The 18,455-nt window shown below is 41.6% G+C and overlaps 1 protein-coding gene across 1 annotated transcript; it reads right to left on the bottom strand.

Annotated features, from left to right (window-relative positions):
• Nucleotides 1-11,399: 11,399 nt before the first annotated feature.
• On the bottom strand, nucleotides 11,400-18,219 carry LOC307013476 (uncharacterized protein; the record flags this gene model as incomplete). Its single annotated transcript, XM_079640874.1, has 3 exons — nucleotides 11,400-11,484; nucleotides 12,707-12,917; nucleotides 18,042-18,219. 3 exons carry the CDS (start codon nucleotides 18,217-18,219, stop codon nucleotides 11,400-11,402), a joined length of 474 nt encoding a protein of 157 aa, XP_079497000.1.
• Nucleotides 18,220-18,455: the final 236 nt, after the last annotated feature.

Raw genomic sequence — 18,455 nt, 5'->3', positions numbered from 1 at the left:
TTGTATATGCACAGCGTAATTATCTATATTTGATCTTGGTTGTTACAACCAATTTTGCTAGCATTGCCTGCTAGTTAGCTAGCGCGACTTTGTCAGCTTTGAAGGTAAGATTTCAGTAATGAATCGCTAGCAGCTTATATATCAATTATGCTGGGTAACTAACAAGCAGGATTTAGATTGATTATGTTTTTTTTTTTGTTATTTTGGTTTTTATCTGCTGAACCTGACCGTGTCAGCCATCCTTAGTCGGCTTTTTCTGTATGATGACTTAACTGCTAGCACTAGTAGAAATGAGGTGGCGTTTGATAAATATTTCATTGAATTTTGGGATATACTAACATTTCATTATGTGACATGTTGACTGTACTTATTTTGTTTTTGTACTGTTCCGTGTTAACTCATCTGTACAACTAGCCTAGCGCTACTTTTTAATGCTTGATGGCATGCTAGGATAGATTCCTTTGTATTGTAATATACAGACTAGTTTAATGATTGTTCTTCAAAGGTATTTTAGTCTTAAAAAAATAATAGCCTACTGAACAGGCTACTCTACAGCAGTGAATGAAGGATGAGCCTAAAACATGGTCATGCATCCAAAATGTTAATTTTTAACAAAATAAACACTTAAAAAAAATAATAAGCACTTTTTTTTATTCAGCCTCATATGTTGCTGTTGCTGCTGCTGCTGCTGGAGGAGGCTGCTGCTGCTGAAGGAGGCTGCTGCTGCTGGAGGAGGGTGCTGCTGCTGGAGGAGGCTGCTGCTGCTGGAGGAGGCTGCTGCTGCTGGTGGAGGCTGCTGCTGCTGGAGGAGGGTGCTGCTGCTGAAGGAGGGTGCTGCTGCTGAAGGAGGGTGCTGCTGCTGAAGGAGGCTGCTGCTGCTGGAGGAGGCTGCTGCTGCTGGAGGAGGCTGCTGCTGCTGGAGGAGGCTGCTGCTGCTGGAGGGTGCTGCTGCTGCTGGAGGAGGCTGCTGCTGCTGGAGGGTGCTGCTGCTGGAGGAGGCTGCTGCTGCTGAAGGAGGGTGCTGCTGCTGGAGGAGGGTGCTGCTGCTGCTGCTGGAGGAGGGTGCTGCTGCTGGAGGGTGCTGCTGCTGGAGGAGGCTGCTGCTGCTGAAGGAGGGTGCTGCTGCTGGAGGAGGGTGCTGCTGCTGGAGGGTGCTGCTGCTGCTGGAGGGTGCTGCTGCTTGAGGGTGCTGCTGCTTGAGGGTGCTGCTGCTGGAGGGTGCTGCTGCTGCTGGAGGGTGCTGCTGCTGCTGGAGGGTGCTGCTGCTGGAGGAGGGTGCTGCTGCTGGAGGAGGGTGCTGCTGCTGGAGGGTGCTGCTGCTGGAGGAGGGTGCTGCTGCTGGAGGAGGGTGCTGCTGCTGGAGGAGGGTGCTGCTGCTGGAGGAGGGTGCTGCTGGAGGAGGGTGCTGCTGGAGGAGGGTGCTGCTGCTGGAGGGTGCTGCTGCTGGAGGAGGGTGCTGCTGCTGGAGGGTGCTGCTGCTGAAGGAGGGTGCTGCTGCTGGAGGAGGGTGCTGCTGCTGAAGGAGGCTAGTGCTGGCAACGGCTGCAGGTGATGACTGCTGAAAGAAGAGGAGGCTGGAGGCTGCTGACGGTGGACCGGGAATGGAGATGCCAAGTACATCGATGGCAATGGGTAAGGTGTTTGGCAGTGGCCTAGATATATGACCTTCGGTGCAGAGGTCTGTTGGGTCTTCTTTGCCTTCTTACTCTGACTCTTGCTGCCAAGATACCCTTTACGTTTATCCTTCCTCTCAGCCCTGATGCACTTTGATGCAATCCTTAACCTCAGCCTGATGTACACTGACCAGAAATATAAACGCAACACTTTTGTTTTTGCTCCCATTTTTCATGAGATGAACTCAAAGATCTAAAACATTTTCTACATACACAAAATAACAATTTCTCTCAAATATTGTTCACAAATCTGAAGAAATCTGTGATAGTGAGCACTTCTCCTTTGCCGAGATAATCCATCCCACCTCACAGGTGTGGCATATCAAGATGCTGATTAGACAGCATGATTATTGCATAGGTGTGCCTTAGGCTGGCCACAATAAAAGACCACTCTGAAACGTGCAGTTTTGCTTTATTGGGGGGGTCTGGGGGGGTCCGAAAACCCTAGGGTTACACCCTAACCCTAACATGTCACCCATTGAGCATGTTTGGGATGCTCTGGATCGGCGTATACGACAGCGTGTTCCAGTTCCTGCCAATATCAAGCAACTTCGCACAGCCATTGAAGTGGACCAACATTCCACAGACCACAATCAACAACCTGATCAACTCTATGTGAAGGAGATGGGTGACATGTTAGGGTTAGGGTTTAACCCCCCCACACAATTTTGCTTCTGTTTTTCACTTTTTGGTGTCCATTGTTCAGCCACTGTATTGATAAGCAGCAATTTGTTTTGGCCAAAATGTGTTATTCACACTCCTGACTCCAGTTTGATGTGCTGCATTCTCCTCTGAGTGGTCCTGATTTCAGGCAGAGGTCATGGCTTGGAAGGTTTTATATCCTGTAGTGCCACAACAGAACCTAATAGGAATTGCTTTTTTCAGTTTCTCTTTTTTTTTTATTGTCTCGTTGCTGGATCACCTCCCCCTGGCAAAGTGGCCTCGTCATTTTTATTGTTGACAAACCTGTTTTTGTTGCTCTGTTGAACCATGGTTAAATAGTGGTGGTAAATAGTTTTAATATTTATCATAGTAATCATTTTCTGTCTCAATTTAATTTATCGTTTCTTTGCCCCACCATATGTTTTGTTGTCCAAGGGCACTAATTTGGTCTGTGTTGAAGATTGTTTTACACTTTAGATCAGTGGTAACCAACCTTTTCAAGCCCAAGATCACTTTTTATTCCAAAATGTCAACCGAGATCTACCAATCTGATATCTTCCAAAAAAAACACTTAGGAGTAAGACTATTCATCGTCATATTTATTTTTGCAATCAATTTATGTTACAACAGGCTCAATGTACGTGTAAAGATGCACACAAAGAAAGACACAGTTATGCACAGTTATCGGTGCAATGTACAATATTCATATTTACTAGGGGTGCACCGAATGGGAAATTCTTGGCCGAAACCGATACCGAAAATAGGAAACGGTTGGCCGAAAACCGAATGCCGAAAGGCCGAAAATGATTAATGGAAATATATATATATATATATATAATGTATACATTTTTTACCAATGTTGTTCAGCTACCTGATTATGGAAAAAGACATGATTATGGCAAAACTTAACTTAACTTAACTTAACTTAACTTAAATAATAATCACTATTATGGGTCCATAAAACATTTATTCAGCACTTTTGAATGCATACAGTACATTCATTCCAAGTCAAGTGCATTTTCTTTTCTCTGTAGGATAACTACAACAAAGTGCATTCAGAACAAAGCCACGTTGCTTTAAAACTGCATAAACATCTAGGCCAGTAGGCCTGCAACTAAATAGTGTAAATAAAGACTGTAACAGCCAGGCCTTCAACAACAACAAATGCACCTATAAGTGCATGCATACAAATGTGCAAACTGGATAAATCCACATGAATGTAACTATTTACAAATGAAATTACAATTCAATTTCAAGAATCTGTAAATAAGGCTGTCTGTCCTCATAAGCAAAGTAGTACACATTGTATAGATACATAAAGTGAAAACTGGACACAAAATCCACAATCAATTACAAATTAAATTACAATTTCAAGAATCTGTAAATAAGGTGGTCTGTCCTCATGAGCAATGTAAACAACATTGTATCATTGAGATACCGAAAGTACAATATATTGAACACTGTGCTGTCATTTCCCCCTAATGATAACCTGAGATGGTGAATTATAACTCACAATGAAAATGGTTCAGGAAAGTGGGTATAGAGTAGACATGTAGAACTAGATAAGCTTATGATAAGCCAGCCTTGTCTACTTATTAAGGAAAAGTGGGAGGTTCTTTTTAATGAACAGTAGCTTCTCTGCTTTATCAGCCATAAGTCTGTTCCTCTTCTCATCAAGCACATGAGAGGCAGCGCTGAACAGTCTCTCGCTGTCAGTGCTTGTGATTTGATCTCACTCCGCATATTTGTCCGAGTGTTTTGATTTCAAGTGGTGGAGTAATCCCGAAGTGGTGAAAGTCTTTGCAGTTACACCCCCTCGAGAAATGTCAGCTGAACACGTTTTACAAATCGCAATCCGCGCCTCTTTCTCTGATATTTTTAAATATCTCCAAGCGGCAGACATGTTGGCTGTGAGCCAGCCGCGAGCATGGTCGCGCGCCGTGCTTGTCGCCGCGTTTTGATTACGTCATCACAACAACATGTTAGCTTACCAACGTAACCCTGTTCTCTGACATTCGGTGATATTCTTTCGGTGCTAAAACCCTTTCGGCCGAAAGAGCCTTTTTAACAATTTTCGGCCGATAATTTTCAGCGGCCGAATATTCGGTGCATCCCTAATATTTACGGTAGGCATATCTGTTCAATACAAACTATTAATATTTACAGTATCTGTTGAATACACTATATTTAGTTTCTCAGTTCAATTAGTAATATTCACATGTACAGATATTAGCCTACAGTTCAATGTAATCCATATTAAGTTTCTCTGTTCAATGCACAATATATTTTCAATGCTCAAGTTGCTCTATCAGCCTGCCTTTAATGAGACTGCTGTGACTGCACATTATCTGTAAGCCTTTTGAAATCTGGCTGATAGTTATTGATTGCCAGCCGGAGGCAGTCAGTAAGATGTGCGTCAGTCATACAAGTTCTATACTTGGATTTAATTATTTTCATTTGTGAAAAGGCCATTTCACATAAGTATGTGGAGCCAAAGTAGGCCTTCAGTTTAAGCGCACATGACAAAATCAGTGGATACCTCTCTCTACTCACGAGTGACCAAAAGTCCTGATCTCTTGCTCTTGCCTTCAATTCAATGTTGCTTTGCATTCCAATGATCTCCATGTCAACACCCATAGGTAATGTAAACACCTCCTGCATTTTAGCTGACAGTTGTTCAATGTCAACGCTGAGGAAAGGGTTTGATACAAAACCAACTACTTGCCCCATGTCTTGTAGCTCAACAAATCGAGCACCAAATTCTGATGTCAGTTTGTTCAAATGGGCGCAGAATTGTTCAGGATGGAAAGCCATTTTGTCTGTGAGGTTTTGTGACACCTTTTCAAGATTTGGGAAGTGTGTCAGCCTCGCATGTCTTAACTGAGTGGTCCACAAACTGAGCTTCACTTTGAATGCCTCCACTGCGCTAATCATGTGACCAAGCTCTCGGTCTTTCCCTTGCAATTCTCGATTAAGGTCATTGAGTTTTGCAGTCAGATCGGTAAGGAACCCCAAGTCCAATAACCAAGTATCATCGGACAGCTGCTCATACTCCTCGTCCCTCGACTTCAGAAAACTGATGATCTCTGGCAGCAAATCCAACAAAACGCTGGAGGACCTTGCCCCGACTGAGCCAACTTACATCTGCGTGAAGGATCAAATCTCCATACACAGAGTCGAGCTCATCCAATAAAGACTTAAATAGCCGGAGCTGGGGTGCTTTTGCACGAATAAAGTTGACAATCTTAACAACAACATTCATTACATGTGACATGTCAATTGCTTTAGCTGCCAATGCCTGTTGATGTATCACACAGTGATAGTTTACAAATGGTGGAAAGTCTGGGTCTTTTCTGCACAGCGCAACAAATCCTGAACAAACACCGAGCATCGCTGGTGCCCCATCGGTTGTGAAGGACACTATTTTATGAATGGGAATCTTGTACTCACGAACATAGTCCTTGAATGCCTTGTACACATCCTCACCCCTGGTTCTTTCTTTCAATGGGATAAGGGCAAGAAAGGCCTCCTTGACAGCAAAATCCGTGAAAACCATTCGGACAAACACACCTAGCTGGGCTGTGTCTGTGGCATCGGTAGACTCGTCAAATTGAACTGAAAAGTATACCGAGAGAGACAAGTCTTTTAATACTTGCTGGGATATATCTTCGGGCAATGACTCGACTCTTCTGGCTACAGTAGGTGCACCAAGTGGTACACTTTTTATCCTTTTTTTTTATGTCCTCTTTGTTTTTTAAATCCACAAATAAGACATCAGCTGTGGCGCTCATTGCTTCTTTAATAATCTCACCATCCGTAAATGTTTTTTTGTGCTGAGCCAAAATATGGCTAATCCGGAGGGATGTTTCTGTAGCTGCATTGCTCTTTGCTGTAGGCGCGATGAAAAGTGACTGCTGTGCTTTTAGTCCTCTTTTCAGTTCATCAATTATTTTGGTTCTTAATGCGCTGTTGAGTGGATATGAGTCTTTGAATTTACCATGGGTGCTCGCATGATGGCGCTCCAGGTTGCCCCGTTTCGCCAAGGCTACCGCCTGTTGGCATATGAGGCATATAGTCTTCTCTTTCGCTGATGTGAAAAGAAATTCATGCTCCCATTCCGGGTGAAAACAATACGTTTTTGATTTCTTTTTCGCCGGACCCTCAGCCATATCGATGTTGGTTAAATATTAGCAGAACTTGGTACAGTTTAAGTTACTCCTCAAGATGACCATTAAGATACGATTGTTAACCCCGCCCACAATTGCATGTAGCAATTCATAGACGTCAACATATCTAATAACCAATTGGAGTTTGTAAAAGGACCTGTGCGTGATTCAAATCAACAAACCAGAGCATGGTCTAAAAAGATTGTTTAAACAACCAACCCACCAGAGCATGAACATTTTCTTTTTTTTGTGGAAAAAATATATATTTTTTTAAATGCTATGGATCGACAGTGAAGGCTTTGAAGATCGACCAGTCGATCGAGATCGACCTGTTGGTTACCCCTGCTTTAGATTAATCAAATTGTGTTTTTTGGCTGAATTAATCTTTTTCAGTTTAACCTTAACCCTCTTTGTTCTCCTTCTCATTCATTTTACTTTGTTTTGTTCTAACACACATCACTTTTTCCATACACTGGTCTTAATACTTGTTCACACATTTGTTTGTCCCTTTTACTTTGTTCTTCCTGTTGTTCTTGTTCAAATACATATATCAATTGTTCATCCGCTGTTGTGGTAAAATGATATTCATAGTCTTGACATGATCATGCTACCCATGCTAACATGAACACAAGCGTTTCCCTCCAAAAATGTAAAATGTATCTGAGTGATAGGCTACCAAGCTTTCCGTTGTCACCCTGCCTCTCCAAATGCAAAACTGTCAATAAAAAGTATGGAATTACAGCTGAAAAAGTACTTGGGTGTGTGTGTTTTTTTAATATATATTTACCATTCAATAACGCAATCGCTGCTGTCTGTTCGTCCCATAGAAGAACATGACAGCGCAGCGCAACTATACTACGGACGTGACTGCCCTGGCAGTGACATCAACATAGCCTGCTTGTGCTACCACACTTCACACATACAAAGTGTAACCACATCATGTAAATATGAAAGCAATCTTTAAAAAAATAACAGCGTTGGTTTAATCTATGACTATTTTGACCGTGTTCGTGCTGTTTTTGCCATATAGAAGCATTGCCACGGAAGTGCGTTTGGAACTATCCCGGCATACATAAACCACGTGACTGGCTGGCGGCGACATCAGAGAGTGTCGTAACTCTTATCTCTCTAGGGCTCTGCCAGTGATGTTAGTTAACGATCGTAACTGAAAGGCTGCCTGCCAAACGTAAACATTCAGCCACGTGACTTGCAAACTCTCGCGAGTTTTACACAAGACGGATCCTTTCTAGCCAGGTTCTTCCATGGATGTATAATAAGAACTGAATACAGTGTGGGAGGCGGGGCCTCATTCATTCCTATGAGAGTTGCTCATTAGCGCATGATGATAAAATGGCCCAACTTTCGAGAGAGCGAAACGTCACAGATTACCCGGCATGAAGTAATAGAAGTACCCGTATGTGCGCTCATAGCGGATGCGCAACTTTAACCATGCCCCCAAAAGGCTCATTCACATCAAGCACGTCAATTTGCGTACACGTAACAGCCCCGCGGTAATGACAGCATGGCATTGGATTGTTATGATGGAGTTTGATATTAACGAGGCGGCCGCGGCAGTTAGCAGCCAGCGGCTAGCTAGTAATGAGCTCTTAGTAGCTCTGTACGTGTTTTCTTTTCCTTATGACTGTTGTAAGTAAACATATTTATTCTATATTTCCTTCTATATGTGGATTTGAATGTATGTCACAGTCCTCTGTTTATTTATTGTTAAGAAACGTAACACATGGTTTTCAACAGTGGAACGATTTATGTGAATGTCAACAGCAACATCCCAAGCTTCTTGGGATGATATTTCCTAACGGCAGCAGCCACACACCTTTAGTTAAACTGCCAAAAAGGCCACATATTAACCCGAAAGTACACAAAGATTACACTTCAGATACTCAACTTCCTTGACATGCTTCACGTTTTGAAATTTCACAGATATCTGTTACGGTTCTTCCACAAAACGTTCACATGTAAGAGGTTCATCTCTCATTCAGAACAATGGGAACCTTTGATCTCTGCACGCCTCGTTAGCTCAAATATAAACACCTGTGTAATGGAACACGATGATGTCATCACTCCAAACTCAGAGCAGCAGACTTCAGATAAAGGTTAATGGTCCTGCCCTCAACAGCTCTACGTCAATTATGGGGTGCAATCATCATATGCCGAAGAGAGAGAGAGAAGGGAGAGAGAAGAGAGAGAGAAGAGAGAGAGAAGAGAGAGAGTAATGTAATGTAACACGGTTTTCTCATAACTTCAGTGAAAATAATCCAAACAGCCCAGAACTTCACAGGTTTGGTAACGATGCAGCCATCAACGCATCTAAGCTTAGTATGGGGTGTCATCAAATGCCGTTGCCATGGTGACAGACCACTCGCCATGAAACACGATGTGGCTAAGTCCAATCGACACGGTCCAATCGTCCCCCAATCTTCACTTGTATATCACCGGTCCATGCCTCAACAGCTCTACGCCAAATCTGAGATCTCACCATATGCCGTTTCCATGGAAACGTATCCCTCGCCATAAAATATGATGTCCCTTTAACTCCTATGAAAATTGTCAAAAAGTGCTAAAACTTCACGTGTGCTAACAGTCCAGCCGTGAAGACATCTACGGGACCGTTTTGAGATTTCTTCAAATGCCGTTGCCATGGCAACACAATGCTCACCATGAAACATGGTTTTTCTCACAACTTCAGTTCAAATGCTGCAAACGGCCCAAAACTTCACAGGTTTGGTAACGATGCAGCCATCAACGCATCTAAGCGTATTATGGGATGTCATCAAATGCAGTTGGCATGGCGACAGATCATTCACCATCAAGTTAGTTCAAAAGTTTGCAGTTCAAATATTCTGCTGCTTTTCCAAGCCTTTTTACTTTCTTTTCTTCTCTCATCACACATTCAAGCCCACAGTGTTCATGTATCATTTCAATCTAAATGATTCACTTTCTTCTTACACATTACATTTCAGCATAGCAGTTTAGCGTCAGCTTTTCAGCATAAAGCATTTCCACTAGCAAGATATGATGTTTGTCGATCTTAAATAATAATTTCCATGTCAAAAAGTCACAGTTTGTCGTAAAACTGTTGAAATATAAGACTATGAAAAATACGCAACTAGAAAGACTACAAATCCCAGAATCCCGGTCCCGCATGCTGGCTCTCACGGAACCGACTGACTCCCCTTGTGTGTATGTACAGCTCTCAATTCCCATGCCCAGACTTGGAGTGGTTTTAACCTCTGTAATATAGGTGCGAGACGGGAGATGTAGGTCATTGAGCGGTTCACACAAAAAAAAGTGTTACTTCACAGTTTTACGACACATTTTAATTTTTGTTTACTTGTAAAATTATCTTTTAAATTGACAAACATCATATGTGTAATTCGGGATCGAAAGATAATCTTTCTCTCTCCATTGACTTTAATGCACAATGTTTCAGAAATAAGGTCCCATGAGTCCCACCGGAAGGGGAGGGACTTCGCTTCTCTATTATCACCGTTCCAAGCAAACGAGGGCTTTTGTTTTGAAATCACTTCCGCGAGTTTCGCCCCGCCCCTCGCTCCAATGGCCATTAGACCATTTAGTAAGGTAAAACAACAAAAACAAAAAGGCCTCAGACGGTCTTCCGCTAACTTGTGTAATAAAGAAAAACAAATGGACCCTAGATACACGGATTAGGGCGACACCATCTGGTCACAACTTTAAATATTTGACCATGTTTATGTGCAAATGAAGAACTCTCACTGGTTCAGAACCTTTTTCCTTAAGTGAGACTCTTTTCTTTTCTGACTTTATGGGTATTTGACTTTATATTTAATACATAACAATAAGAGTGCAGACCATCTAATACACTTCACTATGAATCCAGAACAATACAACTGCAGGAGTATGGATACAGCGAGATGTTTGCATGCATTTGGAGCCGATTTGGGCAGAATCCAGCAGAGTGGATCGTGCTGTTCCTCCTATGTAATCTATATGTGAAGACAAAAGTCTAAATATTTAAGATAAAGCTGTGAAACAATCTCAATAATTGGCAGCAAAAATGTAAGGTTTTTTTTAATGCATAAAAGGATACATGTTGAGATAGGAAGTTCTAATATCTTAAAAGAGCTTGAATATTACAAAATAAAAAATACAAACTCTTTTGGCTCCTTCCTGTCTGGGTCTTTCTTGGCTTTGCTATCTTCTAGCTCTATTCAGGTTTTTGGAGTTTTTTTTCTAGCTCTATCCCTGATCATTTTCAGAACCTGAAGGCTCTCTACGGACTATCTTCTGGTTCTCCTCTGGATCCATCCACTATCTCTTGTCTGTACAGTCAATTACACTTGTTTTACTGGAGCAGGTAAAGCATGCAACAGATACTTTCAGCATTATCGGAGTACGCAGTGGAAGCTTGGATGAAACACAGCGGACTTCTAAACAATGAACACCCGCAACTTGGAAGAAATAAAGTTTTATGCGTTCTAATATTGCAATGCAAACCCATGATGTAATGACAGTAATTCAGAATAATTGAGTCATTGAATGCTCATTTCAGTAGATTTAATCAAACAAAAACACAAACATATTGGACATGGCCTCAAGACTGTAACCTCTTCACATTCTGTTGAAATATTCAATTACTAGCCTTATCTCACACATTGCTGTTTTGAATCTCTAATATGTGGATGACAGTTGAACTGCATGATGTAAAATGTATGCCATCTGCTGGAAAGAAGACGTATCGCTCTGTTGGCGTTGTATAGACAGCAAAAACAGAGTGAAGCTCTCATTTCATAAACAATCTTTGTGTACATACACCGTCCTGCAGAGAGCACACAAACCAAAAGCGCGTTGTTGGTCTAGCATCACTTTACAAGACGTTAGCATTAAGACACTAAGACTAGCTGGTCACTTGTAAAGGTAAGTCCACCTTAAATGAGCAATAGATGATCAGCAGGTGAAAGGCAGGACACGGGAACTTGGTCCTGAGGAGATGTAACGATTATTAAACAAGAAATAGTCTCAAGGGGTCGAAGAAATGAATAATTGTGATTATTAGTGAATCGGTTACAGGTGGGTGAAAACAGGCTTAGGGAGTAACGTATTACATGTAACGGCATCAGGATACGAAATAGTCAAATGTATTCCCTTACCAATACACTTGGTCTTTTTAAACGATTATCCCATTTAAATCTTTTGTCACAAACTTCGCAGATCTATTTTTCCTCTCTTGCGTGGATTCTCATGTGTGACTTTAAATGTGCACTCTGTGAAAAAGCTTTCTTACAGACTGTACAGCTGAATGGTTTCTCTCCTGTGTGGACTCTCATGTGTGACTTTAAACTTCCACTCTGTGAAAAAGCTTTCTTACAGACTGAGCAGCTGTGTGGTTTCTCTCTTGTGTGGATTATCATGTGGTCCTTTAAACTTCCACTATGTGAAAAAGCTTTCTTACAGACTGAGCAGCTGTGTGGTTTCTCTCCTGTGTGGATTCTCATGTGGTCCTTTAAACTTCCACTATGTGAAAAAGCTTTCTTACAGACTGAGCAGCTGTGTGGTTTCTCTCCTGTGTGGATTCTCATGTGTCTCTTTAAATGTGCACTCCGTGAAAAAGCTTTCTTACAGACTGAGCAGCTGTGTGGTATCTCTCCTGTGTGGATTATCATGTGTCTCTTTAAATATGCACTCCGTGAAAAAGCTTTCTTACAGACTGAGCAGCTGTGTGGTAAGTCTCCTGTGTGGATTCTCATGTGTTCCTTTAAACTTCCACCATGTGAAAAAGCTTTCTCACAGACTGTACAGGTGAATGGTTTCTCTCCTGTGTGAACTCTCATGTGTGACTTTAAAGGTCCACTATGTGAAAAAGCTTTCTTACAGACTGAGCAGCTGAATGGTTTCTTTTCAGCACTACGTTGTGGATCACTGACAGATTCATGTCTATTTTTCAGTGAGTTTGAGCCTGAGGCAGGTTCTCTGGTCTCTTTCCAATCAGCACTGTCTTCAGTCTCAGGTTCAGAAGAGTCTTCTGTGTCAGGTTCAGAAGAGTCTTCAGTGTCAGGTCCAGAAGAGTCTTCATTGTGGTCCTCAGTCTTTGTTTGTAAACTGCTCTCTGGATCTGAGTTCCTGGCTGGTTCTGGTCCTCGACAGTCATCTCCATCAGCTTCTGTTTCCATGTGTTCAGTTTGTCTTTGATGAGGCTTAGAGGACTGAGGTTTCTCTTCATCATCTTCACTCTTCACAGGGTCAGGAGTGAAAGTGGACTTGGTGATATCACCCTCCTCCAGCTCCTGAAGCTGCTCTCCCTCCTGTTCCTGCTTAATGTGTGGGGGGGGCTCTGGGTCCTCCTGGTCCAGACTGGTGCTCCACTCCTGCTGGTCAGGGAGAAGTTCTCCTTTAACCACCACCAGCTGCTGGACGTCTGCAGGAAACAGGAAACACAGTCAGAACAAACTGTTAAGTGTTAGCATTTAAACATCTCATCACCATTACAATGGGGGACATTTTGCAGCCCTAATTAATACCTTTGTTTTTATATTTTTTACATTATCTTTCTTAGTCCCACCTATTGTGTATTTGTGTTGGCTCAAGTCACCTCATGTAGCCCAGCCCCTTTCCACTTCCAGTTAAAAATGTAAAAGGATTTTTTCTTCTGGCGTAGCACTAGCCGCAATGTAAACAAGGAATTGTATTTGGGATCGTTCACAGATACACTACGCCTACAGTAAAGAATGAAAATACTGCATTCAAACCTTATTTAAGTAAAAGTATGCAAGTATTAACAGAACATTTGACGGCACCTTCCTATGTAACAGTAATGATGGTGCAGTAAAACGTTCCCTGTCAGTGTTTAATTTATGTTGTTTCTTGATTATTTTGTATGTTGCATTTTACTGCTGTACATGTTCAAAGTTGCGCTTGTATAAATGATTATAGATGAGGGAACCTGCCAAATGTTCACATGTGTGTTTTATATACATTACCAGTCAAAAGTTTGGACACCTTCTCATTCAATGTTTTTTGTTTATTTATTTGTTTCTACTTTGTAGATTAACACTGAATACATCAAAACTATGAAAGAACACATATGAAAGACGTTTTTCCATTAATTAGCACTTCTTTATTAAATATTATGAATATGTCTTTATTATCAGGCTATGTTCCACAATCATTCAAAGTAGCAGTGATAAAACCGCTTCTTAAAAAGCACAACCTCGATCCAGAGGTTTTAGCCAACTATAGACCTATTTCTAATCTTCCGTTCCTCTCAAAAATTCTTGAGAAAGCAGTCGCAAAACAGCTGTGTGATTACTTAAGAAACTATGATTTATTTGAAGATTTTCAGTCTGGCTTTAGAACACATCATAGCACAGAGACAGCTCTTTTTTAAAGTCACAAATGACTTTCTAATAGCCTCAGACAAGGGACTTGTCTCTATTCTTGTCTTGCTCGATCTTAGTGCTGCATTTGATACTATCGACCATGATATCCTATTGCAAAGACTAGAGCACTTAGTTGGCATACAGGGAACTGCTTTAGGCTGGTTTAGGTCCTATCTATCTGAACGCTCTCAGTTTGTACATGTCAACGATGAATCTTCCATGCAAACCAAAGTTAGCCATGGAGTGCCACAGGGCTCAGTGCTTGGACCTATTTTGTTCACCCTATATATGCTTCCGTTAGGCAATATTATAAGGAATCATTCTGTAAACTTTCATTGTTATGCGGATGATACTCAACTATATTTATCAATCAAGCCTGATGAAATTAATCATCTAAATAAAATTCAAGACTGCCTCAAGGACTTAAAAACGTGGATGACCTTACATTTTTTTATGTTAAACACGACCAAAACTGAAGTTATTGTACTTGGCGCGAAGAATCTACGAAACAAATTATCTAAAGATATATTAACTATGGATGGCATTAATTTGGCCTCCAGTGAGACTGTAAGGAATCTTGGTGTTATATTTGATCAGGATTTATCCTTTAACACCCACATAAAATCAATTTCAAGGACCGCCTACTTCCATCTACGTAACATTGCAAAAATCAGGCATATCTTGCCTCAAAACGATGCAGAGAAACTAGTCCATGCATTTTTTACTTCAAGGCTGGATTATTGTAACTCCGTATTATCAGGGTGTACCAAGAAGTCAGTCAAGTCGCTTCAGCTGATTCAAAATGCTGCAGCTCGTGTACTAACCAGAGTTAGGAAAAGGGACCACATTACTCCTGTTCTGGATGCCTTACACTGGCTCCCTATAGAACACAGGATAGAATTTAAAATTCTTCTTCTCACCTACAAAGCCCTTAATGGGCAGGCGCCATCTTACCTTAAAGAACTCATTATACCCTATTGTCCTACTAGGGCATTGCGTTTCAAGAATGCAGGGTTGTTGGTTGTTCCTAGAGTCTCTAAAAGTACAATGGGAGCCAGAGCCTTTTCTTATCAAGCTCCACTTTTGTGGAATCAGCTTCCAGTTTGTGTTCGGACGGCAGACAGCCTATCCGTTTTTAAGAGTGCGCTTAAGACCTTCCTTTTTGATAAAGCTTATAGTTAGGGCCGATTAGATTCAGCCCCTAGTTTTGCTGATATAGGCTTAGTTTGTCAGGGGACATCTTACTTCTTCCTTCTCTCTGTCTATACCTGTGTACTCTCATGTTCCGATTAACCCAGCTTCCCCAAATTTCTTTCTTTTTGGTGTCTATATACGCCGGGATCCGGAGTCATGGATGATCCTGCGGTCCTGTTTCATGGATCGCGAGTCCTGGATCTTGAGTCGTGGCTGTGGTCCTGGATCATAAGTCCTGGATGGATATCCTCGTGGATTCATCTTCCTATTATACACACATGCATTTCCAAACATTTGGACTACCTATGTTGCAAATGTATTATCTTTTCAATTTACACACGGCATCTATTGCACGTCTGTCCGTCCTGGGAGAGGGATCCCTCCTCTGTTGCTCTCCCTGAGGTTTCTCCCATTTTTCCCTTTAAACTGTGGGTTTTCTCTGGAAGTTTTTCCTTGTACGATGTGAGGGTCTAAGGACAGAGGGTGTCGTATTGTCATACTGATATTCTGTACAAACTGTGAAGTCCACTGAGACAAATGTAACATTTATGATATTGGGCTATATAAATAAACATTGATTGATTGATTGATTGATATGGAATTATCTAGTTAACAAAAAAGTGTTAAAAAAATCAAGAATATTATTTTTATTTTAGATTCTTCAAAGTAGCCCCCTTTTGCCTTGATGACAGCTTTGCACACTCTTGGCTTCTCTCAGTCAGCTTCATGAGGTCGTCACCTGGAATGGTTTTCTATTAACACGTGTGCCTTGTCAAGAGTCAATGTGTGGAATGACCTTCTGAATGTGTTTGAGACCATCAGTTGTGTTGTGCAGAGGTAGAGTTAGTGCACAGTGGAAAGCCCTATTTGACTGCTGTTGTAATCCATATTATAGCAAGAACCACTCAACTCAGTAAAGAGAAGCGACCGTCCATCATCACTTTAAGAAATGAAGGCCAGTCGATCCTGAAAATGTCAAGAACTTTGAATGTATCCTCAAGTGCAGTCGCAAAAACCATGAGGCGCTATGATGAGACTGGCTCTCATGAGGACCCCCCCCCCCCCCCCCACCCGGGAAAGGAAGAGGAAGAGTTACCTCTGCTCAGAGGATAAACACATCAGTTACCAGCCTCAGAAACCGCAAATTAAAGCACCTCAGATTAGAGCCCACATAAATGATCACAGAGCTCAAGTAGCAGACAATCTCAACATCCACTGTTCAGAGGAGACTGCGTGAATCAGGCCTTCAAGGTCCAATTGCTGCAAAGATCAACTACTGAGGATGAACAACAAGAAGAAGAGAATTGTTTGGGCCAAGAAAGAGGATTGGACATTAGACAGTGGAAATATATATATGTAAATACATGTTGGCAATAATTGATTGATGAGATTTTACATTAATTTATATTAATGTTTTAATTACTTAATGACCTTTGTACCAGTTCCCCTATTCTTTATCAAGAAACATTTTAGATTAGATTTAGATTAGATTTATTATTGAACATATTTATTAGGGATGCTCCGATCGCCAATTTTGGGGCCGATCGCCAATCGCCGGAATCAGTATCGGCCGATACCGATCATCGAGTGGGCGGGGCCTATGGGGATCTTCCATTTAAAGTGATGTTTAAAACTCAGTTAATGGGGCTCATTCACTGGAGCTTCCACAAACAACAACCAACATAATTATTACATTGAGATTAAGTACATTATTCAAGTTTACATTAACTTTGGATAATAACACGGGAGAAATGAGCGGAAGCTCTCTCTCTCTCTCCCCCTCTCTCTCTCTCTCCCCCCCTCTCCTGACAGCCTGTCAGTATCTCATGCAGCTCACTGATCCAGTAATGATTGACCCAACAGTGAACAATAAACATATGTATAACTAGTTTAGCTTGTTGCAGAGGTAGATCAAATAGCTAAGTGCGTTAGGTCTAACTGAGTGTGTGTTTCGCTCACCGGTCCGTCACAGCGGGTGGAGCTGCAGGCTTCACAAACGTTGCATACCGCTATTTTATTGTCCTTTTCGGACACCTTAAAATACTGCCAGACTGGTGAAGCCATTTTGGCGAGCTTGTTTTGCTGCGCACAGAGCAAAGTGTCATGTATTTTACGTCATCATTTTAAGTCATGCAATCGGCATTTTTAGAGCGCCCGATCGATCGGTAGAGAGTGAGTATCGGCCGATATCGATCGGTGGCCGATCGATTGGAGCATCCCTAATATGTAGTCATTAATTTCTTTGTGAATTATTCTCCCGCAATTTGAATTAATCCAAAGTATTTGTTTTTATTTGCTTTTACACATTTAAAAAGAAAAGGTGAATAAAGAAGCACATTAAAACTAAAGTATCAATGTATGTCACATTTAACCAATTAGTGCCCACATGCATGAGTCATATTTAAATCAGTACATTAAATGGCATATTATTCAATGTTGTAGTGCCGAGAGATAGGAGTCGGAGGCGGTGCATCGAAGGTATGTTGCTGGCTTTAATGAGCAGCAGAAACGGACATGTTGTCGGGTCGCAGCCCAGGAAGACAAGAGAAAGAAACCAGGAGGACACACAATATATAAATATGTAACCACATAATGTTAGTGCGGAAACAATAGCCCCAACCTGTAGTTCCATGTGTGAATTATGTGTGAGTGTGTTAATAAGTGATCACTACACAGTAGGCTATGTATTTTTATAAATATATTTATTTTTGGTAGGTTTGCTCTTCCGTAATACATTTGAATTATTATAATAAAGTACATGTATTTAACTTACATACTTTTACTTAAATAAGATATGAATGCAGTACTTTAACTTGTGATGGAGTATTTTCACAGTGTGGTGTTTGTACTTTTACTTCAGGATGTACTACCTGCAGCAAGTGCTGATAAAGGGTCTAAAGGGTTATTAATGTGATAATAAAGTGCTACTGAAGAGTGTAAAGTGTTAATTAAGGGTAAAGGGAACAGACCTGCTCTGTGGATCCGAAGCTGAGGCTGTAAAACAGCGTCCAGTAGTTTCTGGAGTCTCTTGTTCTCCTCTTTGGAAAGAGACAGCTCCTCCTCGAGCTCTGCTATTGTTTGTTCAAACAGAGCAAATATCTCTTCATTAGCAGCAGTGACTCGCTGCTTCTTCAACGACAGCAGCATTTTTACTTTACTCATGTTTCCTAGATCACCTTTCCCTGCAGACTCCGTTAAACACACCGTTTCTCTCTCGGTCAAACTCTCAATCTGACTAGTGTTGCTAACGTGTTTCCAGCTAGCATGCTAAGCTAGCTCCTATAGTCCGAGGTAAACGCTCCAGAAAAAAGAGCACAGAGTCCATTCAGAGGTTTATCCAGACACACAGATGATGGATCAGTAGTGCTGGAGCTCACACACAC

The sequence above is a fragment of the Notothenia rossii genome, assembly GCF_949606895.1.
Source record: "Notothenia rossii genome assembly, chromosome: 7".
Lineage (NCBI taxonomy): Eukaryota > Metazoa > Chordata > Actinopteri > Perciformes > Nototheniidae > Notothenia > Notothenia rossii.
The sequence above is the reverse complement of the archived record's forward strand: the minus strand, read 5'-3'. Positions and strand labels throughout refer to the sequence as shown.